Source organism: Nicotiana tabacum, chromosome 14, assembly GCF_000715075.1.
Source record: "Nicotiana tabacum cultivar K326 chromosome 14, ASM71507v2, whole genome shotgun sequence".
Lineage (NCBI taxonomy): Eukaryota > Viridiplantae > Streptophyta > Magnoliopsida > Solanales > Solanaceae > Nicotiana > Nicotiana tabacum.
The window spans coordinates 21174780-21192266 of NC_134093.1; the positions used below are offsets into that span (position 1 = coordinate 21174780).

At 37.0% G+C, this 17487-nt stretch overlaps 1 protein-coding gene across 1 annotated transcript; it reads right to left on the reverse strand.

Moving 5' to 3' along the window:
• Positions 1–10218: 10218 nt before the first annotated feature.
• Positions 10219–17038, reverse strand: LOC107788625 (3-isopropylmalate dehydratase large subunit, chloroplastic-like). The gene is made up of 15 exons (XM_016610317.2): positions 16883–17038; positions 16630–16767; positions 15617–15787; positions 14632–14784; positions 14461–14529; positions 14245–14361; positions 13587–13661; positions 13381–13458; positions 13206–13301; positions 13006–13055; positions 12613–12667; positions 12213–12344; positions 11519–11566; positions 11271–11429; positions 10219–10599 (listed from the first exon to the last, which is right to left on the reverse strand). The coding sequence occupies exons 1-15, from the start codon at positions 16928–16930 to the stop codon at positions 10459–10461; spliced, it is 1530 nt and encodes a 509-aa protein (XP_016465803.1). The 5' UTR covers positions 16931–17038; the 3' UTR covers positions 10219–10458.
• Positions 17039–17487: the final 449 nt, after the last annotated feature.

Genomic DNA, 17487 nt, shown 5'->3' on the forward strand with positions numbered 1-17487 from the left:
CCGGACATACGCCCAAGTCCAAAATCATCATACGAATATGTTGGAACCTTCAAATCCCGATTCTGAGGTCGTTTACTCAAAATCACACTTTAGTCAATTCATTCAACTTAAAGCTTCTGAATTTAGAATTTTCTTCCTAAACTAACTCCGAACTTCCCGAAATTAAATTCCAACCACGCGTACAAGTCATAATACCTGAAGTGAAGCTGCTCAAGGTCTCAAATCGCTGAATGATGCGCTAGAGCTCAAAGCGACCGATTGGGTTGTTACATTCTCTCCCACTTAAACATACGTTCGTCCGCGAACGTGCTAAAAACTGCTCTGGAGTTGTCTGAAATCGTTGTCTAACACCTCGTGCGCCTACCCGTGCAACCAAAACCCAGTTGAGCATATTTGCTCAAGAAAACCTGAAAATTCTCCCCTTTTATCTAGTCAAATAAGCTATAGAGCCAAATTCCAACATCTGAAATCCTCTACCAGGTTTGTTTCTAACATACGAACACCGTATTAATCACTACACGATGCACCAATACATGTTTGCATACCTTCGCGGAATCCATACCATGCACCGCATAATTCACATGACCCTAATAACATCCCCTGATAACAACAGCCGAAATCCCACGAATCTGATGCTCACAGCACACCGCATGACCCATATAAGTCATGTTCCAACTCTTGCAATACTGCCATGACAGAGAAGATGTGTAGAACTCATAACCACCTGCCGAATCACAATTTATGGAGTCTCTCCTCCCGACAAGAACCATTACCTCATTCTAGACTGAATAACAATATTTACTCTTTAATATGCTTCATATAAATCTGATCGCACTGATCTCAGGTCCAATAATCTCATCTCACCCAGTACAAGCTGCTCAGGCAATAAGCCACCTTAGACACTGCCAAAAATCTCGTATGATGCCACAACGTGCCAACAAGCTACAGACTTGAAGGTGATACATAAGGAAAAATGAACTCTGGAAAGAGCTACTCAACCCACGTCGCTAATTAAACAACCGAAAGGATGTTATGAACCTTCCTCAGGAAATGAGAAGCAAAACATGCAATAATAGACATGGGAAACTGTACTCAATAACACACTATTGCGGCGTGCAACCCGATCCAAACAACATACCTGTGGCGGCGTGCCACCCGATCTGCACAAAAAGAATCTATAAGGAAATACTTACCGCGCTAGAATGCTCATTACTACAAAATATCCGAATATCGGACACAAGCACGCTAAGTGCATAATACCATCCCTGGAGGACCGACAACGCCATACACTACAAAACTTAAGCACAACTAAGGTGTGATATATGATCTGAATCTCGAGAGCTATCCTGCTCACATAACACCATCGCTACGCGGAACCTCAACACACATGAAATTAACAAGTCATTTCATAACTCACACGGCATAATCTAGTATTACATGAAATAGCCGTCGACGAAACGACGTCCAACATCCGAATACTCCTCCATAAGGAGCGCTATGCTGAAACAAACCCATCCAGCCTGATATAGAGCCCATATTCATATTTAAATTCATCCACAGACCACAAGCCGATTCTGATCGCACCGTACTAGACTAATAACCTTTTAAGGATTCATAATAACCTTTTTCCCATAACACACAAGAACAATCATCATAACCGGAACAAACTTCCACAGTCCACAACCAAATGAACCGAGCGCCCTCCAGGCATAAATTCTCGAATTAGCAATATCACACAATCTTCATACTGCGTTTCAATATTCACTCAATCAAGTGACTGCACGTCATACTTATACCATCTTCCCGTAAGATACACTCCCATGACCTTCCGTACCAGGTAACAAGTCTACACATCCATACCACCGACTGCACTAAAGCTGTAAAGCAAATCAAGAATCCACAAATCAATACACAAGGCCTCTCACACATGACATCGACCTAAGGTGACGCCAAAAACAATACCATCTTACTTTAAACATCTAAATACTTTTTCCTGCTCATCCGAGCTCATGAGATCCTTGCCAACACCGAACCGCAATCTCGAATCCTCAACTTTCGAATCCCATGCTACTTGATGCGCTTAATCACGCCAATGCGCAAGAGTACAAGAATTTCATCATAACTCCTGAAACACTAATAGGGTAAACACTTCATCATATAGAAACCTTCTACTTAACTCATTTCAAGAGAACCATTGCAACATGTGACTGAATTCTTATATCCACAGAAAATACCAACATCAAGTAGTGGTTTAAACCACCATAACTCTTTCGGGATCCATCTACACATAACATGACATAATACTTGAATTTCTCCAAATAAAATCAATTACGGCGGCCGTCAAGCCTCGCACGTACCGCCACAAATCACATACATAACTCAATACGCTGAAGGAACTGATCATTGCCACCATCATGCCAATTCAACCATTGTTAGCCGACCCGTCCTTCCCCAATTTATTCTTAACTTGCCTTAGAAATAATAATATCTCCAATCATTACATCACAAACCTAATTCTGCACTCATCCTGAGTGACCTTATTTCACGAGACCGCGTTGTCTCAAATCCCCCGAGCCATCTCATACCCTCCTTGTGCGCATGTTCGCATCTTCAATTGGTGCACCTATTCTGGAAAAATCCCTCTATGAATCCGAAGTTATTTTCTTCCATTCCTCCACTGCTACACCGTAACCCGAATATAACGTAGAACACTCCAAGCCCCTTTTATAATCTGCTGCAAAAGCTCGATATTTCACCATACTACAAGCTCGAAATCCTTAGGCACCGCGCTTTAACCTTTGAATCCACTAGGACCATTTTTGAGAGTCACCCATTCCGACCTGGTCCCGAATATAATCAACTCCAAGGCTCTGCTAGCACATGAACACTCTCCCAATAAGCACCCGGCTGAATCACTTTCATTGTACATCACATCTACACGAAACATAAACTCTGAGTCTTCCCCAAACCGGAACACGAATCGATAAGGCCAAATATAGCACACATTCCTCAAATCCTTTGCTCAAATTACTGTTGATGTTCTCTTCCCTTAGTCATAATGACCTATTAATACACTGATAACCAGAAATCGCACTAGTTGACAATTACACAATCCAATCATAGACGGTGGGGGCTCTCCCACTTAGCCTGAAGCTACCATCGCATGACCCTAGAACACACCTAGGTTCCTTATCTCCTATTGACATGATCTTGCACAATCGACCCGCCAAATTCCTCGAAATCCTTCTATTAACCTTTAATGAACACTCCGAGCCACTAGCCACAGTTACGTATTCAATCTCTTACCGGTTTTCCAGTAGAATCCTTCGCAGAAGCTTCGTCAACACCACGCGACTACTAACCTGCTCACAGGAGATAACCCACCTGTGGGAATTTCATACCGACATATTTCAACGTCGCTGCATTGGGTATAATTACTATGAAATCAGTAGACCATCCCGAGTCCGAGCTCATTCACCAGCTGCGCCAGTCCGTTCACTCCTCATGGACGTCAACTAAAGGTGCGACAATACATTCCAATCCAAAGTCATGTTGTATCCTTCTTCATATCAAGCAACTCCTTTCTTTTGTATCCAATCTCCCGCCGTATAACAGCCAATATTTCAAAATAAGTCTGTAGACCCAATCACCGTCCACCATAATTCCCAAATCACTCTAAACTTTCCTCAAGGCGTGTAGCTATCCTAACACAGAGCCCACATGCTACTCTGCCACTCTCCCATTTTGGTCAAACCCTCTCTTCTTTAAGCAACTACTCAACTTCTGTTTCTCACACTTGGCCTTCTAGAATTTTAACCATTGTAAGACACCTCCCACATGTCCTTCCTCATCCTTCGCTGCCCAGTTGTTGCCTTAAATCAAAAATCTATCTCTGTAGCACTTGAACCAACAGATTGCTACTAACTTTAAACCTCTTAAAAGATCCTCTTTCTCGAGCCATCAATACTAGAAGTACCGATTCGATTCCGAAACTGCTACACTCCGTTATCTCCGACAACCGCATTTCAAGCACCATTTCACAGTACCCTGCCCCAAAGGCAAATTGAAGAAGGCCATAACATCGACGAACCTTAACGCGTTCAACAAGGACGATGACACCACATCACAGTTTGAGAACTCTACTACGCTCGAAAATACCAAGCCTCGTTACTCCATCAACCCAAATCTGGACATTCATAGGCTAATTGCTTTTCTCCGCCAGAAATAAGCTACTAAATCTCAGAACCGTCCACTGAGTAAACCTCCTTCCAAGTCATTCACTGCCCCGACACATAGACAAGCATCCTACCCTCACATCAATACCGTGCGATTACAACTCATGAGCATCATAGCAACCTGTGCATAGCCTCAAAGCTGTAGTACCATTACAATTCCTCTATTCCCGATTTATAACCAGCGCTTCACGTCACATAAGATTGAATGGGAAGGAAATAAAGGCATAAGCCTCAAAGGAATCAAATCGCACGATGAGAATCAAGAAGGGAAGTGCTCCTATCAGCCCGGTAGCCTCTCGAAGATAAGTACAGATGTCTCTGTACCGATCCGCAAGACTCTACTAGACTCGCTCATGACTCGTGAGACCTAAGTGAACCTAGTGCTCTGATACCATGTTGTCACGATCCAAAATCCGTTAGAGGTAGTGATGGCACCGGACACCACTGTCAGGCAAACCAGCACTAAATAGTTAATTAAATTCTCATTTTAATATTTTTGAAATCGTAAATTTACTTAAATTTATCTAGTAAAAGATGAATTTACAGAATAAATAACAATATTTTCCAATTTCAATACTGAACATCCTATAATCATCCCAGAACCCGGTGTCACAAGTGCATGAGCCTTTTTTAGGAATTTAAAATACAATACAATAACTGTCCGGAATACAAATTTGGACGGGAAGGAAAATACAATACTCTGATGGAGACTCTGCTGGCTGCGGAGTGTCGAATAGAATGCAGCTCACCTAAGTCCCCGCCATAATCGCGCCTTTGTGCCCACAAGGTCGCTAAACATATGTGTACCTGCACAAAAACGTGCATCAAGTATAGTATGAGTACGTAAATCAACGCATACCCAGTAAGTACCCCACCTAACCCCGAAGAAGTAGTGACGAGGGGTCGACTCAGACACTTACTATGGGCTATAATCAATATACCAATGATATGATAAATTATGGGTTTTTTTTATGAGACAACGGTAAACACAATAACATGAGACAGGTAAATAATTCTCTTGTTAATAGGGGATTTCCAAATTTATCTTCATCTTTTAACAATTTAAATCTCCAGCTAATGAGGCCATATCAATTATCATAAATTTCAGGGCAAGCAATACAAGCATGCGCAAATCATGCCGAGATTGTACGGCCCGATCCAACATAATATTTAAATTGTACACTGCCAGAGGGTCGAATGGCACGAACCATAGATGCATCTATTTAATTTACCGAGGCGTTTGGCCCGTTCCACAAAAGATAACACATTCAAATAGTCAATCAAGAATTCATCAAGAGGCAATTATCCGAGGAAAAAGGTAATTTCTCTTTTAAAAGTCAAGAACACGATGTCTAACCTTTTAGAAATTTATTAACAAAGTTCGATATGATTTAAGCATTTTAAAATGATAACAAGATTGCAATTATTACAAGTAAAGCATGCTTTTGGGTCCTAGACTACCCGAACTTAAGCATAGTAGTAGCTACGCACGGACTATCGTCACCTCGTGCGTACGTAGTACCCCACAAATAGGAGCACACATTGATTTATTTTACCTATGGGGGTAAATTTTCTCTTACAAGGTTAGAAAGGAGACTTACCTCGCTCCGAAATTCCATAACCGACTCCAAAGTCTCTCTAACTCCTCAAATTGATGCCCGTCGCTCCAAAACTAGTCAAATAAGTTGCAACCCAACCATAATATACTCTAATACTCATAATTAATTAATTTATTATAATTTTCAACTCCGCTTGAAAAGTCGATAAAACAACCCTCGAGCCCACGTACCCGGATTCCGAAAATGTTCGAAGACAAACACTACCCATAGCACTACGAACTCAAATATATAATTTATTCTCAATTTCATGCCCAAATTCATGATCAAAATCCAAGAATACCAATTTCTAGGTTTTTCTTCAAAATCCCAAATTTCTATAAATTTTCATGTCTAAATCCATATATAAACCTTGTATTTAACTCACAACTAGAAGAAATCACTTACCTCTTGATGATGATGGAACCCCATCTCAAAATGCTCTCAAAAATCGCCTAAGTCCAAGTGGGAAATGAGGAAAATGGGCTAAGTCTCGAAATAAAAAGCCCTTGGCTCCAGCTGCAGATGTCGCATTATCGCAAATGCGATGGTCGCATTTGCGACAAATGCACCGCAAATGCAAAGCCAAGTTGTCCCTGCCATGGTCGCATTTGCGACCAGGATCCTCGCAAATGCGAAGAGGACAGCATCGCAAAAATGATAAATTCTTCGTAAATGTGATCTGCAGCAGCCCAGGTTTGCAAATGTGGACACTTCTTCGCAAATGCGATGGTCGCATTTGCGACCAATATATCGCAAATGCGATCACACTAGAACTAGCAATCCAACTTCTTCATAAAACACTCCGAAGCTACTCCGAAACTCACCCGAGCCCCCGGGGCTCTAAACCAAACACCCACAGAAGTCTAAAAACATAACATGAACTTGTTCGAGGCCTCAAATCACCTCAAACAACGTCGAAATCATGAATCGCGCCACATTCCAAGCTTAATGAACTTTAGAACTTCAAACTTCCACATTCGATGCCTAAACCTATCAAATCACGTCCGATTGACCTCAAATTTTGCACACAAGTCACATTCGATATTACGGACCTATTTCAACTTCCGAAATCGGAATCCGACCCCGATATCAAAAAGTCCACTCCCGGTCAAACTTCTCAAAAACCTTCAAATTTCTAACTTCCGCCAAATTACCCCAAAATGACCTACGAACCTCCGAATCCACTTCCGGACGTGCTTCCAATACCAAAATCATCATACAGAGCTATTCCCAGACTCGGAATCCCAAACAGACATCGATAACATTGAAATAAACTTCAACCCAATTTATAAAATTCTTTCAAAATGCCAACCTTTCACAATATACGCCAAAATGCTCCCGAGCCATTCAAAACCCGATCCGGACATACGCTCAAGTCCAAAATCATCATACAAACCTATTGGAACTTTCAAATCCCGATTTCGAGGTCGTTTACTCAAAATCACACATTTCGAGGTCGTTTACTCAAAATCACACTTTAGTCAATTCTTCCAACTTAAAGCTTCTGAATTTAGAAATTTCTTCCCAAACTAACTCTGAACTTCCCGAAATTAAATTTCAACCACTCGTACAAGTCATAATACCTTAAGTGAAGCTGCTCAAGGTCTCAAACCGCTGAATGATGTGCTAGAGCTCAAAACGACCGGACGGATCTTTACATTTTCACTATGCTGCCATTTTTAACATATTTTTTAAACAATCTTTTCTTTAATGACTTTTATGCTCTCGTTTGATTATTTAGTTTCAACAATTTAATTGTAGTGATTTTAGTTTTCCATATTTTCTAATGTGCAGAAGCAAGTGGGTGAACTAATTATATCCATTATTCCAGCAAGTGTCAAGCAAAATTTCTTCAAAACTTGCCACATGTAAATGTATGTATTTGGATATTCATACTTGTAATTTAGAGCAATTAATAGTTGACGTTTTGGGCGAATGTACATTTGATTAACGGTTAAATGCGGAAGATGAGAGGACTTCTGATTTTTAAAATCTGGTGGTTAACCGCTTATTAGTTATTACCAAGATCATTTTTTTATAAACCGGATATTCTAGTGATATCATAAATCGACTATGTATTATCTAGAAATTGCTCATGCATTAATTTCGATCGCCTAAGTGATCTTCGATTGATCTCTTAGTAGTTATTACAAGGACCATATTTTATAATATGGGAGATTTTGGTGAAACCATAGATCGCTTATATGTTATCTAGAAATCGTTCATGTATTACTTATAATCGCCTAAATGATATCTGGTTGATCGCTTATTAATTTATTACCAGAATTATTTTTTATAAAGTAGGATATTTTGATGGAACCATAGATCGCCTATGTGTTATCTAAAAATCGCTCATATATTATTTATGATCGTATAAGTGACCTCCGGTTGATCGCTTATTTATTACTATCAGGATTATTTTTTATAAAGTGGGATATTCTTATGAAATCATAGATCACCTATGAGTTATCTAGAAATTGCCCAAATATTATTAATGATCGGCGAAGTGATCTCCGGTTGATCGCTTATTAGCTGTTACCATGATCATTCTTTTATAAAGTAGGAGATCCTGGTAAAATCGTATATCGCCTATGTGTTACCTAAAAATTGCTCTTGTACAATGTATGATCACCTAAGTGATCTCTGGTTGATTGCTTATTAGTTATTACCATGATCATTTTTATATAAAGTAAGAGATCTTGGTGAAATCATAGATTGCATATGTCTTATTTAGAAATTGTCCATGTATTATGTATGATCGCTTAAGTGATCTCCGATTGACGCTTATTACAATAATTATTTTTTTAAAAGTGGGAGATTATGATGAAATCATAGATCGTCTATGTGTTATGTAGGAACCACCCATGTATTATTTATAATCGCCTAAGTGATCTCCGATTGATCGCTTAGTAGTTACTATCAGTATTATTTTCTATAATGTGAGAGATCCTGATGAAATTATAGGTTGCTTATATATTACCTAAAAATCGCCCATGTATTATTTATTATCACCTAAGTGATCTCTGGTTGATCGCTTACTAGTTACTACCATGATTGTTTTTTGTATAAAGTGGGATATTTTGATGAAATCATAGATCATCTATGTGTTATCTTGAAATCGCTCATGTATTATTTATGATCATGTAAGAGATCTTCGGTTGTTTGCTTATTAGTTGTTACCAGGATCATTTTTTTATAAAATGAGAGATTCTAGTGAAATCATATGCGTTACCTAGAAATCGCCCATGTATTATTTATGATCGCCTAAGTGATATCTGGTTGATCGCTTATTAGTTATTACCAGGATCGTTTTTTGTAAAGCGGATGATTCAGATGAAATCAGACCGCCTATGCGTTATCTAGAAACCGCTCATGTATTATTTATGATTGCCTAAGTGATCTCTAGTTGATCGCTTATCAGTTATTACTAGGATTATTATTTTTTTAGAGTGGATGATATTGTTGAAATCATAGATCGTCTCAGTGTTATGTAGAAATCTCCCATGTATTATTTACGAACATCTAACCGGTTGATCGTTTGTTAGTTATTATCAGAATATTTTTTTAATAAAGTAGAAGATACTGATAAAATCATAGACTGTCTATGTATTATCTAGAAACCGTCCATGTATTATTTATGATCACTTCAAAAAAATGGATAAACAATATATTACTATAAAAATTAGAGACATTACAAGTACATGACTAACCTTATTGTTTCTATTTCATAACCTTGTTTGTCAAACTTAGTGCTTCTTTGAAAAAGAAGTTGTTACAATCTCAAAAATAGTTTATAAAAAATTATCTTGATTTTAAGATCACCTTTCATATAACATAGGCGATTACATCCATTCTTCTGCATTTTTGAGAAATACATCTTAGACGGTTCAACTTCACTATATGAAAATCATAAGAACTTTATTGTAAACAATACCAAATAATCCGAGAAGGCGATTACTTATATATAATTGGCGATTTCATATATAACATTGGCGATTATATTAATCTTCAAATAATCTTGTTATTTTATTTATTTTAATAATTTGAGTCATTTACTTATTTATAACTTAGTTAATACAGATTACAAAAACAACAACGAAAATGGTTCACGAATATTATATTCCGAAAGAATATTACATAAAATGGCTGAATATTGTATACTATAGAGTTAGATCCATTCCAAACTACATATATATAATAATAACTCTATTGTTCTACTTCACAACTTTAAAATTGTTTGACAAACATATTTTTTTCAATAAAGCCTGTTGAAGTGTTATCACAAATGTCATTTCTTCATTCTGTTGATTTGTGCATATATACTAGCAAAAAAGCACACCAAATATTGTCCTTTTTGAGCTCAAAGGAGGTCTTGGGCCGGAATATTACCTTAAGCAATTTTCTTATTCTCATCACATCAACTATCTGAATAAAGTATACAACAAAAGAAGACAAAAAATATAAGGATTATTCAAGTTCTAAAACATAAAAACCAAAAAATGAAAAACAGAATAAAACAGCCCTTTAATGGAATAACATAATATCAAAAGCAAGAGCTTAGCCCCTCTCATCTACTAGTGTAAAGCATATTGTCCAACTTTGAGAATGAATTACTCTCAACAACTTCACATCAAAAAGTCTCTAGGATCAGTGACATAACCAGTCAATGCTGATGCTGCAGCTGTATATGGGGATGCAAGATATATCTGACCTTCAATGTGCCCCATTCTACCTGGAAAGTTCCTGTTTGTGGTCGAAACGCACACCTGAAAAATAATAATCATATAGTCAGGTAAAATACCAACAATGCAGTTAGCAAAATTGAACTTTTTACCTACAATTCCATGATTGCTTTCACTTTTGATACCAAAAAGATTGATTACAAAATTCAGTTTGTGCTGTTGTATTCTTTCTCTGCTGTTGCATCTTCCTTAGCAGGTATATTCCTAATCTTGTTGTGATTTTTCCCTTGATTTTTGGCTCTAAATAAACATATCCTAACTCTAGCTATCTGCTTGTGAGGTACTTAATGTCAAACCAAATGACTTTAGTGCACTAAACAAATTCCTGCTCTAGGAAGAACCTCAGTAACAGTATCCTACTTTGCCTAAAATGAGCCAATGGCTTTTAATTTTTAGTAGCATCATAGCCAAGTACCTCACTATTCTTATAAAAGAATTACCAACTTGCCCCACTGTGGGCAGTGGCAAAGCCACCTTATGCGAAGGGGTGTCAATTGACACTCCTTCGCGGTCTGCAGTTAGGTAAAAATTAATTTTTTTGTACATATACTACATGTTGATTTTTCTCGACTTTTTCGGTGTGTTTACTTTTTTAATATTTTGACATCTCTTTGGTAAAATTCTGGCTCCGCCACTAACTGTGAGAGCATATTAACAACAAGTTAACCATTCGGATAAAATAATTAACAGCTTGCCTTAGGTTCATTGAGCCGTCCATAAGTGTCTGGAAGGCCGCCAGGACAAGCACCACAACTAGGACTAGCAGGTTCATAACAACCAGCTTCCTGGAAAATCTCGGAACATGTTTTACCACCGGATCCTGGAACCGGGAGACTATATATATCCATCCACACCTGAAACATTTTCAAATATTTGCATCATACAGTTCGTCTACGTACATTGACATCGTAGTTGGCTAGTATTGAAAGATAGTATTACAAACCTCTCGAGTAGCAGGAACAAGGAAAGTTGGAACCTTCACTTTCTTTCCCTGCACCAGCCACAGTCATTTGTTTAGACAGAATGAATATCTAATTTAACCTGCTTAACTAGACGTGGCTAGTTAGATCATTATGAGACAACAATGATCAGTGGCGAAGCCACATGGTCATAAGGGTGGTCAACTGACCACCTTTCGTCGAAAAATTGCACTGTGTACATAGGTAAAATATTACGTTTTAGAGTTATATAACACATATTGAACACCCTTTGTCGGAAATATTTTTCACTTCTTTTAAGTTTGAACACCCTTGAGGAAATTCCTAGCTTCGCCACTGACAATGATCTAGCAGGAGTTGAAGCTATATAAAAACAAGGAAAAGAGGGAGAAGTGGGAACAATCAGAATTCCAAGGTAACATTTGCATATTTTCACATGCTAATATAGTTCAGCAACAAGTCTAAAGGGAAACAGAATTTTTGACTTGCATATAAGACACATGATCCAACATGAAATGAATCATTAGGTTGATAACTTGCTTCACCTTTGCTGCCCAAGTTTATTTTTTTTACTAATAATATTTGGCGTATTCACTGGGTTTGTTGTTGTTAATAATATTTGGCGTATAGGCCTTAATTGGAAAAAAAGGGAAGAGAGGCAATTATCTTGTGAGACATAAAAAGGAGCAAACATCTTACAGAAACTTGGAAAAGTTTTGCAGCAGACATGAAATCCTCTGTCTTTCCACCAGTACAAGATCCAATATATACTCTGTCGATTTTCACATCCTTGCATTCTCTTGCCAAAGCACGATTGTCAGGTGAATGAGGCTGCAAAATGCAGAAAACATTTTGAACATTTAGAGCAGATGAAATCAAAACACAGCTTCAAAGCGCGCAAAAGAAATCAACACTGAGCAAGACGAAAATAAACCTAGAGATCATTGTTATACTAGTTGTTTTTGAAATGTAATTGATCCACATACAAGCTTTTGATATCTTATCAATTATATGAAACTTATGTTGTTAACCTGATACAATCAAATTTCCTAACCAGTGATGCATTCAACAAATAACAAAAGGGTAGAGCATAACTAACCTTTGCCACCAAAGGCTCCAACTTGGAGATATCAATTCGGTATTCTTTAAGAAATCTGAGACAAACACAAAATAAATCTCATAACTATATAGCCATGGCGATACGAACCAACAAATGACAACAAAATACTGATTTTGGACAAGAGTAGAATTTCAAACGACGGAAAATAGCAAAGAACATGCAATTTTGACAGGTCAGGAAGCATGTTGCATAACCAATTTGCTTCTGTTTTTGCAAAATATTTTGAATGTACTGGCACTTCAAGAAATAACAAGTCACATGAATCAAAGTTGATAATTCAGATATTTCCAAGACCAACACAGAGAAATGCACACTAGAATAATCTCAATTTAAATTACAACTACAGAAGAAAATGTATACAGCGATGAATACCTGGCTCCTCCATCACTATAAACAGGTTCATATGGCACAGATGTCTTGTCCTGTGACAGCATAATATAGAAATACATTAACTTTGGAGTAACAGCTCTTTTTCTTCATTCTCAACAACATTATTGATTTGTGCGCGCGCGCGGGGGGGAGGGGGGATTTAAAGAGGTGAAATAAACCCATGGTCTTGAGTACAAAAGTACCTTAAGATAGTCATATGTTGTTTTATCGGCTGGGATGACACCATTCTTTCCACCAGCTTCAACAACCATGTTGCACAATGTCATTCTTTCTTCCATCTATTAGAGCAACGAAAGATGTTTAACTACTTCTATATATTCCTGCTTAATTCCGTAAAAAAATATCAAGAATGCTTACACTCAAGCTTTCAACTGTGGTGCCAGCAAACTCCATTGTTTTGTATGTGGCACCAGCCACAGATATTTCACCAATAATCTGCAACATGAAATTCATCGACAGACAACAGAATTCGAACTTAGGAACTTATCGGACCATCAAATTCAGAGAAAGAGACAACGATTCAGCTCGTAAGATGAGCTACAGAATATCTTAAAATAACTTACTTGCAAAATCAAGTCTTTAGCAAGCAAGTAATTGGGCATTTCACCATCCAAAACAAATCTCAAAGTTGCAGGCACCTATATCATACAGGTGTAAAATTTCATTGATGATATCCAATAGCAAGAATATAAGTTATGCTAAAAATATTAAGAGGGATACTGGATAAATAACTTATGAAACCGTCAATTCTTATAACATGCATCAGAACTATCGTCAAATAGAACCTTCAAGCCTTATAAGCAAAAGAAGATTCTCAACATCATGTCGGACGCAAAAGAAGAACAAATTTATCGTCCAAAAGTAATGTAATGCAGTAAGTGGAGAATCTGAAGTAAAACAAGAACAATTTTTCAGCACTATATTTTATCACAAGAATGAAGTCCAATTTTTACTGAGGAAAATGTTAAATGTTCATTATTGCATGTCACTGATTTAAATTTTAAATTAAGAATCAAGACTGCATATGAAAGGCCAAAGAACAAAACTTCTCATAAAAAGGTGCATTAGTCAACTAACCACAGAGTTGATAGTCAAAGGTTATGCTCCTTTTGAATAATAAGAAAATACCAAATAGCAAGTTACATACTCCAAAAAATAATTAACCAGCACAATCTTGCACCATGAATAGTAAACTGCATTCTTTAGGCAGCATTTACAGACCTTGAGTAAAAGCTTTCCGGTACCCAACACAAAACCTGCATCCGTATTGCCAATTCCAGTAGCAAATTGACCAAAAGCTCCAGCATTACATGTATGAGAGTCTGTGCCTAACAAAACCTGAAGACAAATATAAGGATTTTGCAGAGTCAAATTAATGTATATGCAAGCACATGTCAAGAAGTATTCATAGTGTGGTTGTCGGCGAAAAAATTTCACCTCTCCAGGTCTGCAGTGACCTTCTTGGGCAAGCGCAATGTGGCAAACTCCTTTATAATCTGGATTAACCTATACAAAAATCACTTAATATTATTTTTTCACTTGCTAAAGAACTCAGGTTTAGCAATAGCTTATATGAAGTTGGAATCTGTAGAGAGAAAATGTCCATACCTGGAAGTTCCCACGATCTTTAATGTCATAGAAGTACTTAATATTTTGCTCAGTGCAGAAGTCCCTCAGTGTATCCAAATTACGGTGTGCTCGTTCATTGGCCGTGAATACAAAGTGGTCAGGTATAACAACAATCTTCTCAGGATCCCATACCTATGGTATTAAAAACAGCACATCATATTTAATTGGGAAAAATATGTGTATACTTAACATTGTTAGCTCTGGCCTTCACAGTTCTAGTTAACTAAAATGTTCATAAAGAATGACTCAAGTACCTATAATAACATAAGGCTTTGAATTTATCATCTAGAACATGTTTATGGAATCTGTATATTTCTCTGCTTCTGATACACTCCAAAATGTTGTCGTACCCGTGTCGGATCCTCTAAAAATGCACTATTTTTGGAGGATCGACACGCGCACCAGGCAACATTTTCGGAGAGTCCGAGCAACATAGCTTAAAAGGTTAGAAGCACTGAGTAAGAAAAGTTAAAGGATGAACAGCAATTTAATTCACTCAAGAAATGGTAAACCTACTTTTGCAGTAAGGAAAATTTTAAGCTATTCAATGCATAGTCATAAATTGTGAGTTTACTGATAAAAATGAAATTAAATTATCAGCTAAAACCAATTACATATATAGATTTTTATAGATTGCAGGACAGTGTGACCTCAAAAATAATTCTAATATCAGTCTAAAGTAGATTAGAATTCAAACTAGCAAGAATAACTAAGTCTAAATTCACCGGAGTCCAAATAAGTTTGCACTAATAAACATATGTAACAGTCCAACCACTAGTGATATTTTCTGTTTTAAGCATACGCTCGCACTGCTTTAAAACACATCACTAAAATCTAAGCGTTGCTTCTTATCCAACATCTCTTCCATGTCTTTGTCGACGTGGGATTTTGCCTAGGGTGTTGTGCAGATTCATCACTTGTCAAGTACAAATAGAAAAATCAAATGGATAAATCATATCAGTACCTTAGCATTCTGCCCAAACTGTTTCTTAAAAATTCCAATAGTGCCAGGGCCACAACCATCATGTGTCATCAGAACATCAATATTGGCCCACACATTTTCACCTGGAGTTACCTCAGGCTTGCCACAAGCCTTAGCTAATATCTTCTCCGTCATAGTCATCCCAGTCTTTACCTGTCAATTGTCACCACAAACAAGATTCACTCAAGTAAAATACCCATAATATAAAAAATAAGAAAAAGCCTAATATCACTCCTTAGGTTTGGAATTTTCCCGGATCCATGTGGTCAATGAAGTGGACGGGAATTATGGGTCTCAGGTTCAAATCTCAGCGGAGGCAAAAACACTATGCGATTTCTTAGTCGAGATGTGGGCGCGCAAGCTAGCTCGGACACCACAGTTATAAATAAAAGTTTAGGAGTTCCCTCAAAATGATCTTAATGTATAAGTGGAGCAATAATAGTCCTCCAAGTTCTTAAAAGTGGTGCACATTTAATTTACAGCTTGTTTGGATGGTTGTTAAATGTCATATTGTATTGTTTTGATGAATACAATGTTTGGATAGATTGTATAATTTGTCGTCATTTCATAATGTCATGCACTGAATAATTAACTTACAATATTATAAAGAAAAAGTAGGGTAATGAGAGGGAAAAACAAGGTAACGATGCGGCTACACCAAATCGTTTGTTACATAAAGTGGCACTTTTCGTCATTACGTAATGACGGATTTAACGATGCGATACAATAAAATTTAAGTAACAATCAAAACAAACATTGTATTTAAAGTAACAATACGATAGAATACAATAGGTAACAAGCATCCAAACAAGCTGTTAGGCCTAAATATATAGAGTGAGTGTGTTGGACAGGACTTTTGTGCATCACTTTAAACATTAGGCAACATTTTGAGTGCAGCCTCCAACTTATATATGCTATGTTTTTGAACTTTTTTCTTGGAAAATCCAAATCTTTATTCAAAAATATATAAACTTCAAACAATCAAAATACTCAACTGAGCCAGTGGTAGCTGGTTTGCGTTCACTCTGTTGTGGTAACATCACAGAGAATATTTTCTTGGAAACCATTTTCTTCTTGGCAGTTTGAATGCAAAACGAAGGCTGTGATGAGAAAGCTGACAGTCCTACATCTTTCTGCATGTCAAATAAAAGAAAAATCAGAAAATATTGAGTCACTCAAATTTCAAGAAAGTTAATTTAAATTTTGATGAATACAGGCTTCAAGTTTATTTCTTGTGTAGACACATACCTTGTTGATGAAAGATGTGGAGCTTGAGGCTATAGCTGAAGACGCCATTGTTGATAGTATGAATTTTGCTTAAGTTTTTTGGTTCAGTCACTCAGTTTTCTGAATGGAAATAAAACTCTTTTAAAGAAACTTTAAATGCTGTGAATGGTGGGTAAATGGTTATGGCAGTTAAGTCTACCCAACTCGCGTATTGTGGGTGCACTCGTTCCTTTTTTGGGGAATAATCTTCCACTATCAAATACACACTTCCAATTAATTATAATTCGCCCTACATAAAACTTATTATATTAAAAAAAAAAAGTTCACTTGTACATTTCTTAGACTTGAACCTCAAACTTTTAATTAAGAGTAAAGAATTCTATTGCTCTATAACTTTTAGTGACGCATATCTTCTAAAACCAAGTTAGTTTTATGACTCTTATTACCTTTCTCTTTCACTTGAAACCCGTTTGGCCATAAAAGAAAATTCACTCGAAATTTTTTTATTTTTTTTTCAAAATCAGTGTTTGACCATAAAAATTTTAAATTTTACTTGAAGTTGAATTTTAGAATTCGAAAAACTCCAAAAAAGTTATTTTGAAAATTTTTTACTTCAAATCACTCAC

Excerpts from the sequence above, each read along its gene's own strand:
- LOC107788625 (XM_016610317.2), bottom strand. The coding sequence starts at position 16,930 with ATGGCGTCTTCAGCTATAGCCTCAAGCTCCACATCTTTCATCAACAAG. Across the intron at positions 14,785-15,616 it reads AGTTTGGGCAGAATGCTAAG|GTATGGGATCCTGAGAAGAT; the intron begins GTACTGATATGA and ends TTAATACCATAG. Across the intron at positions 13,302-13,380 it reads CCACAGTTGAAAGCTTGAGT|ATGGAAGAAAGAATGACATT; the intron begins GTAAGCATTCTT and ends TTGCTCTAATAG.